This window comes from Neoarius graeffei, chromosome 20 (genome assembly GCF_027579695.1).
Source record: "Neoarius graeffei isolate fNeoGra1 chromosome 20, fNeoGra1.pri, whole genome shotgun sequence".
NCBI classification, from domain to species: domain Eukaryota; kingdom Metazoa; phylum Chordata; class Actinopteri; order Siluriformes; family Ariidae; genus Neoarius; species Neoarius graeffei.
This window is the reverse complement of record NC_083588.1, coordinates 43,195,707-43,213,437: the sequence shown is the minus strand read 5'-3', so window position 1 is coordinate 43,213,437 and position 17,731 is coordinate 43,195,707. Positions and strand designations below refer to the sequence as shown.

Below are 17,731 nucleotides of genomic sequence, written 5' to 3'. Positions count from 1 at the left end.
TGCAACCCCAGTGGCAAGGTATTTTAATCTGCATGTCTGAACTATGGGGGAAACCGGAGAAAACCCACGCAGGCATGGGGAGAACATGCAAACTCCACACAGAAAGGCCCCCGTCGGCTGTGAAGTTTGAACCCGGAACCCTCTTGCTGTGAGGCGACACTGCTCCACCGTGCCGCCCTATGTCATACAATATGTAAACTATTGATGGAATAATTATTTATGGAATTTATATGTACACCATACAATACATATAAATTCCATCAATAATTATTCCATCACTATCTTAAAATTGCTGCAAAATGTAGCAGTATTTACAGAAGGAAAGAAAACATGTAGACCAAGAGTAAAGTTTATTTTTATTCCTTACTTGTTACAGTACTACTGATTTCACTTGTTAATTAACTACTTGGTATATCAGATATATTCCATTCAGCTAGCATGATATTGAACGAGTTGAAGATGAGTCAGCCAATATTATTATTATTATTATTATTATACATTAGGGGGGCGGCATGGTGGTGTAGTGGTTAGCGCTGTCAGCTCACAGCAAGAAGGTCCGGGTTCGAGCCCCGTGGCCGGCGAGGGCCTTTCTGTGTGGAGTTTGCATGTTCTCCTCGTGTCCGCGTGGGTTTCCTCCGGGTGCTCCGGTTTCCCCCACAGTCCAAAGACATGCAGGTTAGGTTAACTGGTGACTCTAAATTGACCGTAGGTGTGAATGTGAGTGTGAATGGTTGTCTGTGTCTATGTGTCAGCCCTGTGATGACCTGGCGACTTGTCCAGGGTGTACCCCGCCTTTCGCCCGTAGTCAGCTGGGATAGGCTCCAGCTTGCCTGCGACCCTGTAGAAGGATAAAGCGGCTAGAGATAATGAGATGAGATACACATTAGGTGTTCAACATGTCTTTCTCTTTCAAAATTTTCTCAAAATCTTCTGTATTTAACGAAGCAAACCTGGCTAGCACAGAAGTTTTACGTCTCCGATGTGTGACCTCATGTTGTCTTGACAACCATGCAATATCATAAACCATATTCACCGCTCATTCTCCATTAGGTAGAGTGATGTAATAGGATAAGTTATATGTTAACAATATTGAATGATATCAAACCAAATGAATGAAACCCGCTAGAAGGGATGTTTTTCTTCCATTGAAAAAGTGTCCTGTATGTATAATAATTAGCAATGGTACATAATGTGCAATGGTCTGTGCATTTACTGTTATGTTACATATCTGAATTGCAAAAGATTAATATAAGTTATGTAGTTAATACCAAAAGCCTTTCCACAGGATTAAATGTCAAAGAAAAGACAAAAACATGGACCTGACTAGGGCGGCATGGTGGTGTAGTGGTTAGTGCTGTCGCCTCACAGCAAGAAGATTCTGGGTTCGAGCCCAGTGGCTGGCGAGGGTCTTTCTGTGTGGAGTTTGCATGTTCTCCTCGTGTTTGCGTGGGTTTCCTCTGGGTGCTCCAGTTTCCCCCACAGTCCAAAGACATGCAGGTTAGGTTAACTGGTGACTCTAAATTGACCGTAGGTGTGAATGTGAGTGTGAATGGTTGTTTGTCTCTGTGTGTCGGTCCTGCGATAACCTGCGGACTTGTCCAGGGTGTACGCTGCCTCTCGCCCATAGTCAGCTGGGATAGGCTCCAGTTTGCCTGCGACCCTGTAGAACAGGATAAGCAGCTACAGATAATGGATGGATGGACCTGACTAGGGTGGTACGGTGGTATAGTGGTTAGCACTGTTGCCTCACAGCAAGAAGATTCTGGGTTCGAGCCCAGCAGCCGGCGAGGGCCTTTCTGTGTGGAGTTTGCATGTTCTCCCCATATTTCCCTGTGGGTTTCCTCCAGGTGCTCCGTTTTCCCTCCACAGTCCAAATACATGCAGGTTAGGCTAATTGGTGGCTCTAAATTGACCATGAGTGTGAATGCTTGTTTGTCTCTGTGTGAGATAACCAGGCAACTTGTCCAGAGTGTACCCTGCCTCTCGCCCATAGTCAGCTGGGATAGAACAGGATAAGTGGCTACAGATAATGGATGGATGGACCTGACTAGGGTGGCACGGTGGTGTAGTGGTAAGCACTGTTGCCTCACAGCAAGAAGGTTCTGGGTTTGCGGCCGGCGAGGGCCTTTCTTTGTGGAGTTTGCATGTTCTCCCCGTGTCTGCGTGGGTTTCCTCCGGTTTCCCCAACAGTCCAAAGACATACAGGTTTGGCTAACTGGTGGCTCTAAATTGACCGTAGGTGTGAATGGTTGTTTGTCTCTGTGTCAGCCCTTGCGATAGTCAGCTGGGATAGGATCCAGCTTGCCTGCGACCCTGTAGAACAGGGTAAGCAGCTACACATCATGGACGGGGGCGGCACGGTGGTGTAGTGGTTAGCGCTGTTGCCTCACAGCAAGAAGGTTCTGGGTTCGAGCCCTGTGGCCGGCGAGGGCCTTTCTGTGCGGAGTTTGCATGTTCTCCCCGTGTCCGCGTGGGTTTCCTCCGGGTGCTCCAGTTTCCCCCACAGTCCAAAGACATGCAGGTTAGGTTAACTAGTGACTCTAAATTGACCGTAGGTGTGAATGTGAGTGTGAATGGTTGTCTGTGTCTATGTGTCAGCCCTGTGATGACCTGGCGACTTGTCCAGGGTGTACCCCGCCTTTCGCCCGTAGTCAGCTGGGATAGGCTCCAGCTTGCCTGCGACCCTGTAGAACAGGATAAAGCGGCTAGAGATAATGAGATAGATGGATGGATCTGACTACGCTACAGTCAGTACGTTTACATGCACATCCAAATCGAGCTGCTGTCGGTAATCGAGCAAAGGGTCCCAGCAGGGGTGCCAGAGAAATCCAATCCTACATGCACACAAGGAAATCGAGCTATTGTGTGAGGTACATTGTGCACCCGAGCCACAGGTGGCGCTACATGCCCCATCGTGTTGGTACACTTCCAGTTGTCGTCATGAAGAAGAGCTATTCAAAAATATAAACAAAGTTATCAGTTCCGTGTTCACAAGAAGATTGTTTGTAGTTTGTATGTACGAACAGAAGTGTCCCTAATAAAGTGGCGGCTAAGGTGAAGTGTCATGCTGACCGAGGCTGTTTTTTTTTTCTTCGACTGAGGCTGTTGTGTTTCCCGCTTGTGGTCTCGTCACTCGTCACTCCCGGAAGGGGCAGTGCTGAAGTAAGTAGCTCGACTCCGTAGCTCGATAGGATATACATGCACTAAGTAGCTCGGCAAAAATCGCATAATCTAGGTCGTGTAGCTCGATTACGAGAAATCAAGTTCGGTTCGATTTCAGCCTAGCTAAGGTGTTTCCATGCCATTTAGAACTTCGATTTCAGTCGAGCAACGGCAGAAATTCGATTTTCTCTATTAGACTGGTACCAAAATTAAAAAAAGTGCTTATTTAAGGAGTTAAAGGCATTTTTGAGACAAAGTCGGCAAACAGTCTTATTTTGTCAATTTGGGTGTGCCGAATTCAAATCTGCAATATGCCGAGCTCTATCTGACCTCTGTTGACCTCTAGAGGTCATTGAACTTTGGGCCTGTAAACGTCTCAGCTGAACCCAGTTTCTCAGCTTTCTAAGGAATGAAATGGACTAAAATGATTAATGAAGTTAGCAAATGGCCTTGTTTGTTAAATGTTTGGGTGCTGAATTCATTTTTCTTTTGTAAAACGACATATGACCTCTGATAACCTCAAGGTCATTAAACTTGGCCTATAGGCCTATGCATTTAACGGCATTTTTAAACTGACTTTACTGCCCCAAAAAGAATATGAACAGACAAAAAGCAAATAGAAAGGAACAAATACAACATTAAATGCCAGTCCATGTACATGTGACTTACTTTTCACAATGAGAATGCCTAGGCGATCACCTTACATAACATTGCATTACATTTAGCGGTTATTGTTTATACAAAGCTACTGAAAAAAGGACAGATTCAGCAGCATACAAAATGTGGGGGCATACAGGGTATACAGGTTCATCAGGGTTAGTATATATGAGAGTTTTTTTCTTTGTTGTTTGTTTTTTGTAAAGGCTTTACCCCGTTTAAAACAAAACAAAGCAAAAAACAAAGAAAAAAACTCTCATATATACTAACCCTGATGAACCTGTATACCCTGTATGCCCCCACATTTTGTATGCTGCTGAATCTGTCCTTTTCTCAGTAGCTTTGTATGAACAATAACCGCTAAATGTAATGCAATGTTATGTAAGGTGATCGCCTAGGCATTCTCATTGTGAAAAGTAAGTCACATGTACATGGACTGGCATTTAATGTTGTATTTGTTCCTTTCTATTTGCTTTTTGTCTGTTCATATTCTTTTTGGGGCAGTAAAGTCAGTTTAAAAATGCCGTTAAATGCATAGGCCTATAGGCCAAGTTTAATGACCTTGAGGTTATCAGAGGTCATATGTCGTTTTACAAAAGAAAAATGAATTCAGCACCCAAACATTTAACAAACAAGGCCATTTGCTAACTTCATTAATCATTTTAGTCCATTTCATTCCTTAGAAAGCTGAGAAACTGGGTTCAGCTGAGACGTTTACAGGCCCAAAGTTCAATGACCTCTAGAGGTCAACAGAGGTCAGATAGAGCTCGGCATATTGCAGATTTGAATTCGGCACACCCAAATTGACAAAATAAGACTGTTTGCCGACTTTGTCTCAAAAATGCCTTTGGGTGTCACAATTCTGGATTTTTGTACCAGTCTAAGGTGTTTCCATGCCATTTAGAACTTCGATTTCAGTCGAGCAACGGCAGAAATTCGATTTTCTCTATGTGCATGTAAACGCACTGAGTGGCCTGGCTGTATTGTCCTGCATTTCCGCCCTCCAACCTCCAGGGGGCGCAGAAGAGCATTGATGCTACGAGTTTCTCCCACGAAGAACTTCACGGAAAGCTTATTGTTGATTGCCCTGTTTCGACCTTTGTTTTCATGAAGGGGAATGGTTTGAAGAGCTCAGTCGGAGTGTGAAGCCTCTTGTTCCTGTTTACAGACACTTTAATCAGCTGGCAGAGCAGAGAAGCAAACATGGCGTCTAATGGCGGCTCTGTGGTCGGTCTTCTGTCTTATGAAACCCTTGTGCACGCTGTAGCCGGAGCTGTGGTAAGAGAAACACTGCACCTGCGGCTCGGTTAACCTGACACACATCATCCTTTATTCACAGTTTTCCTCACAATGTCAGCAGGACGGAGTGTACAGCAGCTGGGAATAGGAAGTGAGCTAATCTTGACATGACAGTGTTGCTCAGTGTCTTTTCAGGGGAAAGTGGCTACTACAGTACATGTCGCCAGATGACGTCATATATGCCCACCTCACTCATGGAATGCCTTTTAAGTCAACATACTTGCCAACTTTTCAAAATTCTCATGGGGGAGAAAAGTGCATCTCATCTCATTATCTCTAGCCGCTTTATCCTGTTCTACAGGGTCGCAGGCGAGCTGGAGCCTATCCCAGCTGACTACGGGCGAAAGGCGGGGTACACCCTGGACAAGTCGCCAGGTCATCACAGGGCTGACACATAGACACAGACAACCATTCACACTCACATTCACACCTACGGTCAATTTAGAGCCACCAGTTAACCTAACCTGCATGTCTTTGGACTGTGGGGGAAACCGGAGCACCCGGAGGAAACCCACGCGGACACGGGGAGAACATGCAAACTCCACACAGAAAGGCCCTCGCCGGCCATGGGGCTCGAACCCGGACCTTCTTGCTGTGAGGCGACAGCGCTAACCACTACACCACCGTGCCGCCCAGAAAAGTGCATGAAAGACATTTTCAACTGGACGAGGGTATGATGTGCGGTTGAAATGATAAAAACAGTGGATCCCAGTTAATTGCAAATATTTAAAATTTATACAATTAGAGTTTTTGAATTGTTGATATTGTTCTATCAATTACTCTAGGTCAGTGTTTCTCAAACTTTTTCAGACCAAGGACCACTTTGTCCCAAAAAAAAAATTTCAGGGACCACCTGTCGACCCCCCCCCCCCCCCCCCACACACACACACACACGTGTACTATTAAGTGTTTTTAATTGAAAAAACTATGGTTAACTAAATACATTAAAGGCCTATCCATTCCATATCCTCCATGGTTTTTAAAGGCAAAAGTTTGGAGGTTTAAAATTCAGCAAACAGTTAATCAGAACATTTCATATCAATAGTTCAAAATTGTTCAAAATTAGGAGTTGGGGACTAAAGGCCAATTTATGCTGACAACCCAGTCCTCGCAGACGGTGTCGCAGATAGTGTCTGCGTAGCCCCCCCCCACCTTCGCAGACGCTCTGCGCGCACCTCCCAAAAATTGTGACCACCGCAGAAGCCTCGCAGACAAGAGGGCTCTGATTGGTCCACTCTACATCCGCTGTACACGCACTTCCGCTTCCCTACTTTCCCGGTTTGGTTTGTTTTCACGACCGGCATTATTAAAAACACGCGCGAAGATGGAGCAGCACGAAGAGCGGTTGATTGAGGAAGTACGTACATCTATACGACTCCAGTTCTAGTCATTATATAAAAAAAAAAAGTTCTAGTCATAAGTAACCGGAGGATAAACACTCCACTAACCACACCCACCAACTACTCCTAGCGACTTCGGACCTCCTTGCGTTGTGCCGGTGAATAACATCACGCACGCCTATAACTCCCCGCTCAACAATAAATTACAACTGTCTGCGAAAAGCTATCTGCGAAAGCCTTGTCGCAAGAGCATGCAGAGGCCTTCAGTGCTAACTGAATCTTCTTTTCTTTGCATTTTCTCCTTATTGATGCTTGTGTCGGTAGTGTCAGGTTTTTTCCTATTAACTGAACCTGTCAGCCACTTCTCCATCCTTGTTGTTTCACTTTCAGTAAATTAAAAAAATCGCCACGAACACGAGCTAGTTAGGATTAGCCTATTATATGTTCAGAATTTTTGTTTGCTTGTTTTCAGGTCTGCCTGCCTGTTTGCCTGTGAGGCAGAGATTTGTGAGGTGACTGTTGCCTAGAGACGAGAGGCGGAATAAGAGCACGTGCACACTACAAGTTTTATGTGGTGCAAATTCAGATGCAGAACGCTTTTTAAATAATAATAATAATAATATTACAGGCCCGGTTGATTGCCGTTAAAAACAAGATTGGATAAATTTAACTTTCTAATAATGTTACAAAGCATACGCTAGCTTATCTTGAAAACGCTGACTACATTTGTAGATCACCTCGTGGACCACTTGAGGTCTCTCGTGGACCACCAGTGGTCCGCGGACCACACTTTGCGAAACACTGCTCTAGGTTATGGGATTCCTGTATCAGGCATGAGAGAGCTCAGAGTGAAAAATCTGAAATAATACTCCTGAATTTTAATATACAACCCCGATCTTGTTTCACGAGTGAGGGAAGGATAGAGCATGAGATCGGCAGGCGGATCGGTGCAGCCTCCACAGTGATGCGGTCGCTTTACCGGTCCGTCGTGGTGAAGAAGGAGCTGAGCCAAAAGGTGAAGCTCTCGATTTACCGGTCGATCTACGTTCCGACTCTCACCTATGGTCATGAGCTTTGGGTAATGACCGAAAGAACAAGATCGCAGATACAAGCGGCCGAAATGAGTTTCCTTCGCAGGGTGGCTGGGCGCTCCCTTAGAGATAGGGTGAGAAGCACAGTCACTCGGGAGGAGCTCGGAGTAGAGCTGCTGCTCCTCCACATCGAGAGGAATCAGCTGAGGTGGCTCGGGCATCTCTTTCGGATGCCTCCTTGGGGAGGTGTTCCAGGCATGTCCCCCCGGGAGGAGGCCCCGGGGAAGACCCAGGACACACTGGAGGGACTATGTCTCTCGGCTGGCCTGGGAACGCCTCGGTGTTCTTCCCAAGGAGCTGGCCGAGGTGTCTGGGGAAAGGGAAGTTTGGGCTTCCATGCTCAGACTGCTGCCTCCGCGACCCGGCCCTGGATGAAGACGAGACGAGACAAACCCCGATTCTCAAAAAAGTTGGGACAAAGTACAAATTGTAAATAAAAATGGAATGCAATGATGTGGAAGTTTCAAAATTCCATATTTTATTCAGAATAGAACATAGATGACATATCAAATGTTTAAACTGAGAAAATGTATCAGTTAAAGAGAAAAATTAGGTGATTTTTTTTTTTAATTTCATGACGACAACAACACATCTCAAAGTTGGGACAAGGCCATGTTTACCACTGTGAGACATCCCCTTTTCTCTTTACAACAGTCTGTAAACGTCTGGGGACTGAGGAGACAAGTTGCTCAAGTTTAGGGATAGGAATGTTAACCCATTCTTGTCTAATGTAGGATTCTAGTTGTTCAACTGTCTTAGGTCTTTTTTGTCGTATCTTCCGTTTTATGATGCGCCAAATGTTTTCTATGGGTGAAAGATCTGGACTGCAGGCTGGCCAGTTCAGTACCCGGACCCTTCTTCTACGCAGCCATGATGCTGTAATTGATGCAGTATGTGGTTTGGCATTGTCATGTTGGAAAATGCAAGGTCTTCCCTGAAAGAGACGTCGTCTGGATGGGAGCATATGCTGCTCTAGAACCTGGATATACCTTTCAGCATTGATGGTGTCTTTCCAGATGTGTAAGCTGCCCATGCCACACGCACTAATGCAACCCCATACCATCAGAGATGCAGGCTTCTGAACTGAGTGCTGATAACAACTTGGGTCGTCCTTCTCCTCTTTAGTCCGAATGACACGGCGTCCCTGATTTCCATAAAGAACTTCAAATTTTGATTTGTCTGACCACAGAACAGTTTTCCACTTTGCCACAGTCCATTTTAAATGAGCCTTGGCCCAGAGAAGACGTCTGCGCTTCTGGGTCATGTTTAGATACGGCTTCTTCTTTGAACTATAGAGTTTTAGCTGGCAACGGCGGATGGCACGGTGAATTGTGTTCACAGATAATGTTCTCTGGAAATATTCCTGAGCCCATTTTGTGATTTCCAATACAGAAGCATGCCTGTATGTTAGGGTGCATCAGTTGCCCCCTAAAAATGAAAAGTTCCTCCGATCATGAGTCATTTTTGTTTTCATGTTCCTTTTGGTAAGAAAACACTCTGGGTGAAATATTTTGACAAAATTCAAAAGTTTAATGGTGGCACCAGGAGCTCAAAGTTATGGAAAAAGCTGCTATTTTATGACTTTTATGACACAATTTCGATCACTTTTCATGAAACATTATGGCACCTTATAGAGTATACCAAATATCTTAGATACACATTTTTAGTCCATATTCTAAATATATTATCAAGCACAGTTTGAGTTTTAGCTGTTCATTGAATCATTGTTCAGCTACTTTTAAACAATACAAATGTATTATGAATCACATTAATGCTTCTCAATCCCTTGCAAAGGTTCTTAACATGATCTCTGGCTCACAAGAAATCAATAAATGGAGTCCAACGTTGTGATTCAAACCTTACGCGAAAACATAAAATAAGCGTTTTTTGGCAAAAAATGAACCTCATGGTGCCACCATTAGACTTTTTTGAATATGGTCAAAAAATTTTACAGGATGTCTTTATTGGTGAAAAGGAACACCCGAACAAAAATGCATCAGATTTTATGAAAGTGAGGGCAACTGATGCACCCTACCGTATGTGATGCAGTGCCGTCTAAGGGCCCGAAGATCACGGGCACCCAGTATGGTTTTCCGGCCTTGACCCTTACGCACAGAGATTCTTCCAGATTCTCTGAATCTTTTGATGATGTTATGCACTGTAGATGATGATATGTTCAAACTCTTTGCAATTTTACACTGTTGAACTCCTTTCTGATATTGCTCCACTATTTGTCGGCGCAGAATTAGGGGGATTGGTGATCCTCTTCCCATCTTTACTTCTGAGAGCCGCTGCCACTCCAAGATGCTCTTTTTATACCCAGTCATGTTAATGACCTATTGCCAATTGACCTAATGAGTTGCAATTTGGTCCTCCAGCTGTTCCTTTTTTGTACCTTTAACTTTTCCAGCCTCTTATTGCCCCTGTCCCAACTTTTTTGAGATGTGTTGCTGTCATGAAATTTCAAATGAGCCAATATTTGGCATGAAATTTCAAAATGTCTCACTTTCGACATTTGATATGTTGTCTATGTTCTATTGTGAATACAATATCAGTTTTTGAGATTTGTAAATTATTGCATTCTGTTTTTTTTACAATTTGTACTTTGTCCCAACTTTTTTGGAATCGGGGTTGTAATAACAATGAAAGGGAAGTCTTAAATCAGATTCTTAGCTGAAAAATCTCATGCCTGAATATTGTATACATACAGAGACCCACAGAAAATAACACAAGTGATGCTTTAGAAGAATGTTTGTTTTTCTTCTTTTGGCTGCTCCTGATTAGGGGTCGCCACAGCGGATCTTTCGTCTCCATTGCTCCCTGTCTTCCGCATCCTTCAATACCACTTTCATGTCCTCTCTCACCACATCCATGTATCTCCTCTTTGGCCTTCCTCGTTTTCGTTTGTCTGGCAGCTCCATCCTCAACATTCTCCTTCCCACATGCTCTGCATCTCTTCTTAGTCTCATGTCTCTTAGCTTAATTCCCAAGCTCTCTACATGTGCTGTCCCTCTGATGTGCTCGTTCCTTATCCTGTCCAACCTCCCATCGCAAACCTTAACATCCCCAACTCCGCCACCTCCAACTTTGCCTCCTGCCTCTTCATTAAGGGTACAGTTGCGTGTTAGATTTGGTACAGTTTTACGCCGGATGCCCTTCCTGACACAACCCTCTCCAATTTATCCGGGCTTGGGACCGGCACCAAGAGTACGCTTATGCACCGCTGGTGGCTGGATTCTTTAGAAGAATGTTTATAATTTCTTAAAATAGTCACAGTGAATGAAAGTATTTTTGGATTGCATCAAATGTGTTTTCCTTCTGTAAGCTCATGTAAAAATACAGAGAACTATATCATATATAAATTAAATAAAATTTTAATAAGATTTAACCAAAATAGTAACAACTCAGGGCGGCACGGTGGTGTAGTGGTTAGCGCTGTCACCTCACAGCAAGAAGGTCCGGGTTCGAGCCCCGTGGCCGGCGAGGGCCTTTCTGTGTGGAGTTTGCATGTTCTCCCCGTGTCCGCGTGGGTTTCCTCCGGGTGCTCCGGTTTCCCCCACAGTCCAAAGATTAGATTAGATAAAACTTTATTGATCCCTTTGGGAGGGTTCCCTCAGGGAAATTAAGATTCTAGCAGCATCATTACAGATAAACAGAGAAAAGAAATAGAGGAAAAACTTCTAGATAAATTAAAATAAATTAAGTATTTACATATACAAATATAAAAAGAATAAGATATGTGGAAGGGGGGAAGGAGGGGGAAAAGGGGGGGGCGGCAGGAGAGATATTGCACTTTGTTTTGCACATTTATATTGCACATTGCCCGGTATTGCTTATTGTTAGGCTAGGCTCCTGCTCCTTCCCGTCCTCTGTCCTCCTGTTCCCCCTCCTCCCCCCCAGAGAGGAGTTGTACAGTCTGATGGCGTGAGGGACAAAGGAGTTTTTGAGTCTGTTCGTCCTGCACTTGGGAAGGAGCATTCTGTCACTGAACAGGCTCCTCTGGTTGCTGATGACGGTGTGCAGAGGGTGACTGGCATCGTCCATGATGTTCAGTAGTTTGTCCATAGACCTCTTCTCTGCCACCGTCACCAGAGAGTCCAGCTTCATGCCGACCACAGACCCCTTAGGTAACGCAAAGCAATGTTGATCCACAAAATATCTGAAGACTTTACACAATTACATAGCAAAGTACGACTGATGGCGGCACGGTGGTGTAGTGGTTAGCGCTGTCACCTCACAGCAAGAAGGTCCTGGGTTCGAGCCCCGTGGCCGGCGAGGGCCTTTCTGTGCGGAGTTTGCATGTTCTCCCCGTGGGTTTCCTCCGGGTGCTCCGGTTTCCCCCACAGTCCAAAGACATGCAGGTTAGGTTAACTGGTGGCTCTAAATTGAGCGTAGGTGTGAATGTGAGCGTGAATGGTTGCCTGTGTCTATGTGTCAGCCCTGTGATGACGTGGCGACTTGTCCAGGGTGTACCCCGCCTTTCGCCCGTAGTCAGCTGGGATAGGCTCCAGCTCGCCTGCGACCCTGTAGAACAGGATAAAGCGGCTAGAGATAATGAGATGAGATGAGTACGACTGATTGTTGGGCTCCATTTGTATTACACTTGGGTTCTATAGTGTTAATTCATTATAGGCTTTTTTTTTTTTTTCATATTCTTCACTATAAAAATTCTTGTTTTATTTTTTCCTCACTATTTCTGTTCCAAGAATTTCTCTCTTTTGAGTTAGACATTCAGTTTAGATACCAAACCACCCCTATCGCTTCCTATATCTTTGATGCTATATCCATAATTGATCACAATAAAAAGCCGGAATAAGTTAGTGAGATGCTAAAATCTACAAAAACAAAGTTGTTAAGCAGCTGTATGTGGTTGACAGGGCAGTGTGACAGCAATGACGGTGTTCTTCCCTTTAGACACGGCCAGAATTCGACTGCAGGGTGAGTTGATGGAAACCACTTTACAACTGACTAACTGTTCTTGGTGGTTGGATTCATGTTTTCTGTATTGGATATATTATTTGGTGCTAAATTTCACTGAGTGTTGATTGATTATCTACCTGTACTTCACTGTGTACGTCTTACTGCTGCGTTTCAGTGGACGAGAGCCGAAAGTCCAAATCCACTCCTGTTATTCTGGCTGAGATCGCAAAAGAGGAGGGCGTGTAAGTATTCCATGCTGTGGCATGGAGGACGAATTATAAAATCATTAACTAGTAAATGAACGCTTCAGTGTCTGGAGAAAGAATTACAGGACTAAAAATACGAGATAGCGTTACTAAATGCAGCGATATGAGTAGCTGCTTAAGCTAGCCTTGTCCCTTGGCAGGCTTTTGCCCAGCTAGAGGCTTCATCCACTATGGGGCTTCTACCCAACCAGAGGCTAGTGCTGTTCTATTTTGGCGAAAATCATAATCAGAATTATTTTGGTCAGTGCTGAGATCAAAATTATTTAACATGACTTTGAAATATTATGTATTTATTGAACATTTTATTTAAAAACAAACAAATAAATATATATATTGCTGTCTCAGAAACTGGGTGCTGTGGGGGATACCCCACTAAATATACTCAGTCAATAAACTATACGGTTTTGAATGGTGATGTTAGTTTTAATTTGAAATAAAAAATACAGATAAAACTCTATTCAGAATTTGGCAAAAATTCTGCAAATTTGTGGAAAAACGGTGGCTTGATCTGGGACATGATAAACGGTTGACTACATCGCATTCCCTTAAAGGTTGTAGTCCACTGAAAAGTCTACAGTTATCACTAATTGTATTTTAAGTTGTAACTTTATCCACCTAAGGATTGGTGCGCTCACAGAATAATCATAACCGTAATAAAACATCATGCAAAATATTTGATCACCGTTGTAACTTGATTTTCCGCAGACCCAAAACCAATACGATCGTGTGTTTCGATCTAAACGGAAAGCCTCAGGGTCGAGGTCACTACCTCACCAAAAGTAGTAACTTAAAATCACTACGCCATATAAACATTTAGTTATAAATCTGCAATTTTGTTTTTTAAAATGAAAGCTGAAAGTTAGGTATAGAATATGTTTCTTACAGAATATGTTACGATGGTAGCTGGTCTTGTATGAATTTTAGAGCTATAAAATGAGCTGTGGTGTATTTTTTACCGTCGCGTGTTATTTGTGTGCGGGGAAGGACACACATTAACAATTTGCATGTGTAGAATGGACTTTTCCACTCCAGCAGTTAGAAGTTGATCGTGCTTCCATTCGCGGCCTCTCTGTTACGCGGGTGATCTGTTCGGACGTTATCGCTGAAAAGGTGAGTTTTGACAGTTTTATTTTGTTTCAGTCTTGCAGTATAAGGCAATAGAATGTTTCTTTTTCATCTCACTTTCATATTTCGTAGTGTTTGCGTATTTTTGGCCAATATTTTGCAACCACGGTCAATTTAGATCAAACTTTTGATAGACTCTATGGCCAGTCATTTTGCCCCGCCCCCACCTCGCGCTCCGTCCGGTGCGGTAGTGATGTCCCGTTGCTCGCGCGCCGCAGCAGAGACCCGCGCGACCTTCAGCCGGTACAGTTGCTGTTCTTTTACCACCTCCGTTATTCTCATCCTTCTGGCACGTTCTTGATTTTTCCATTGTGTCCTATTTCGCCATATCAAATACCCAAAATGTATCATATTATTCATATTTAAGTGAATAATCAATTGTCATCATAACTTGGCATTTTTAACCCAAGCAATCAAAAAGAGGAAATTTATTCAATATTTTCACTCCTCTGTGAAGGAGGGGCTTTAATTCTTCATGATGGAGTTATTTTATATGGAAATCAATTTTACAAAAGCGTTTGAATTGTAATCAAAAACATTTTCCACAGTGGAGGCCAGATAAAGCAAGACGCTATCTTTATTCTTATTAAACATGACAAAAGAAACATTGAGTGTTGGGTAAATACAAAAAAAAAAAAAAAAAAGTAAAATTAGAAAATTTATTTTTTGACCATAATGTCCCAAATGAGAGACCAGTTTCTGAGACGGACCCCATATATAATCAATCAGAAAAGGTTGGGATGGTATGTTGAAATTAAAACTGAAAACAATATTTGTAAATAATTATGAACAGTTGTTTGGCACACAATCAGTATCCAGGAAAGGCCCAGTCTTTGAGGAGCAAAGATGGGCTAAAGATCTCCAGTTTGTCAACAAAGTGTGTGAGGGGAAAATAATTGAAATGTTTTAAATACAGAGTTTGCCAAAGCACGGTAGGAAGGGATTTGCATGTTTCACCCTCTATGCTGCAGAGTATCATTAAAAGAAACCTGGAGGAATTTCGGTGCATAAAGGGCGAGGGCTTAAGCCTAAGCTGAGCAGCTGTGATCTCTGATCCCTCAGACGGCACTGCATCAAAAACTGTCATCCATCTGTATCTGATATGAGGTCATCATTGGGCTCGGGATTACTTCAGCAAACCTTTGTCAAGCTCTACAATACAGAGTTACATCCACAAATGCCAGTTAAAACTTTACTGTGGAAAAAAGAAAGCCTTATGTTAACTGTGTCCAGAATTGCCGTTGGCTTCTCCAGCTCGGAGGCATCTGGGATGGATCATCACACAGTGGAAACGAGTATTGTGGCCAGGCGAATATTCCGGGCCTTTGTTTCGGAAGAAATGGACACTGTGTGCTTCAGACTAAAGGTGAAAAGGAACATCCAGACTGTTACCAGCTACAAGTCCAAAAGCCCCAGGGTCTGTCATGGTATGGGGTTGTGTCGGGGGTTGAGATTTTGGAGCATCATTTGCTGCCTTCAAGATGAGATCTTTTCCAGGGATGGAAATGGAAAACCATGTTCTGCGCACATTACAAAGGCATGACTGTGGAAGAAGAGGATGCCTGTCTGCTCTGTCCCCAATAGAGAATATGTGGCAAATTTTGAAACGAAAAATATGACAATGACGACCTCATATTGTTGCACACCTTAAAGTGCCATTCCACCATTGGATGTATTCTTTGGCATAAAATACAATATATTTTATGACAACATGACTAGACAGAGAAATCTTTTAGCTTCAAAATGATATATCAAACATATAATTTTTTGACAACGACAAGTATATTAATTTTGCGACCAAAGTCACCTACCCTTTTAATTTCCGCGCGGTAGTGAAACGTGATGTCATCGGCAGGTTCCCCTTCTTGTGTACCACGTGTCGGTCTATTTTTAGACCAGGAAACCCCCAAATTGAGAGAGTCATTTCTCCTCGTATATGGGGGCCAAAAAAATTGCGAAAAATTTTGAGTTAATCTTTCAGTTAGCGAGATTTATTGGTATTAGCTAGATTTATTGGTATTATTTTTATTGCGTTCTATCCGCCATTGCTGATATGTGCCACGTCACACGTCACGTGGTACACAAGAAGGGGAACCTGCCGATGACATCACGCGCGGAAATTAAAAGGGTAGGTGACTTTGGTCGCAAAATTAATATACTTGTCGTTGTCAAAAAATTATGTTTGATATATCATTTTGAAGCTAAAAGATTTCTCTGTCTAGTGATACCATTTATATATGTTGTCAAAATATATTGTATTTTATGCCAAAGAATACAACCAATGGTGGAATGGCACTTTAAGACCTGTTTGCAGGAAGAATGACTCAGGGTTTTATTGTAATGCAACATTAGAAAGTGATAAATGTTTTACCGTCCCAACTTTTTTGGAATGTGTTGCAAGAATCAAAAATTATTTTGAACAGTCAGTACAGTTCATGAGGTAAAACGTCAACTAATGTGCTGTGATATTGTTTTGAGTGCAGTACAGGTTAACGTGCATAGTCTGGACCAATTTCGTTAGGTTTTTTTTATATGAAAGAATGTCCCTTTACACACTCATCCAGAAGGGTAATTTTGCACAAGGCCATCTGTCTACAGCAGAAAAAAATAAAATAACAAAACGCGTCTGGAAAAATCCCAAGGGAGTCTGGAGCCAGATTCGTGACATTACCTGCGGAAGCGCCAGCAGGCTGAGAGAGCTTTGCACGGTTTCAGTGCACAGCCTGTGTAGACCAAGCGCTCCCATTTCTCTCTCATTGTCCGGCCTTTTGGGAAACGATGAGTACTAATCCCATCAAGATCGGTGTTGCTACACCCTCCTACGATACATCTGTTAACCATTTTAATAATTACGCGATAACGTTGAAGAAATTTGCAGAAAACCACCAGGTCGTTTTCTCATAAACAAACCAGCGCTTGACGTAGGATTCAGAGGGAGGCGTCCCGCACGCGACGTCACGAAAATCAATGTTTGCCGGGAAATCCAAATGCCAAGTTTTTTCAGAGGCGGACCAATTCGCCTCAAACGGCTTGATTTCAACTGAATTTTTCCGGTATTGCGCAAGGTAAAAAAAATTGCAGAGAATGCAGAATGTTACAGATATTTGACCAAAGTTTAATATAAAATAGGAGAATTCCATCGATCTTGCTCCTGAATTTACCCGTGATACGCACTTTAAAGATTATTTACAAAACATTGTTTTCGGTTTTAATTTCAATTTTAACATGCCGTCCCAACTTTTTCTGATTTGGGGTTGTAGAATATAGTTAAAATAGAGAAGACCTATGAATGAGTAAGTGTGTCCAGATGTTTGACTGGAACTATACACATGTGCGCGTACACATACACAACACCTAATAATAATAATATGAAGCTAATGGTTAAATTGTATGCTTTCACATAAGCATTTTTTCCTCTTGGCTCTTGCAGAATGTCTCTCTATCGTGGTTGGTTTCCTGTAATCTCTAGTCTGTGTTGTTCCAACTTTGTGTACTTCTACACATTCAATTCACTGAAGCGGCTGATGGTTCTGGAAAAAGGGCAGTCCAGGCCTGGCAGAGACCTCCTCATGGGCTTCATCGCAGGTGGACAAACACTGCGCATCCTTTTCTGCCTCTCCTCCTCAGCCGTTTTTCACTGATCCGCCCACCCAGTCATTCATATTCATAAAGCAGACCCATGATGTTTCATAATGTGCAGTAGCTTGGTTTATTAGTATATCAGTACAATCAGCTATAGTTAGTGTTGCCACCTGTCCCGGTTTTTCCTGATTGTCCCGGATTTTCATGGTCTGTCCCGGAAAACAACAATCCGGGACACTGAATGTCCCGGTTTTTTGTACATAATGGGCAAAATGTGTATTTCAACTTG

At 43.1% G+C, this 17,731-nt stretch overlaps 1 protein-coding gene across 1 annotated transcript in view; it reads left to right on the top strand.

Moving 5' to 3' along the window:
- Window positions 1-4,850: 4,850 nt before the first annotated feature.
- slc25a17l (solute carrier family 25 member 17-like) overlaps window positions 4,851-17,731 on the top strand; it is a 29,493-nt gene continuing 16,612 nt past the window's right edge. The window contains exons 1-4 of the mRNA XM_060901750.1: window positions 4,851-5,097; window positions 12,427-12,487; window positions 12,645-12,711; window positions 17,291-17,445. Coding sequence (XP_060757733.1) covers window positions 5,023-5,097; window positions 12,427-12,487; window positions 12,645-12,711; window positions 17,291-17,445 — 358 coding nt within the window. The 5' untranslated portion in view covers window positions 4,851-5,022. The remainder of the gene's footprint in view (window positions 5,098-12,426; window positions 12,488-12,644; window positions 12,712-17,290; window positions 17,446-17,731) is intronic.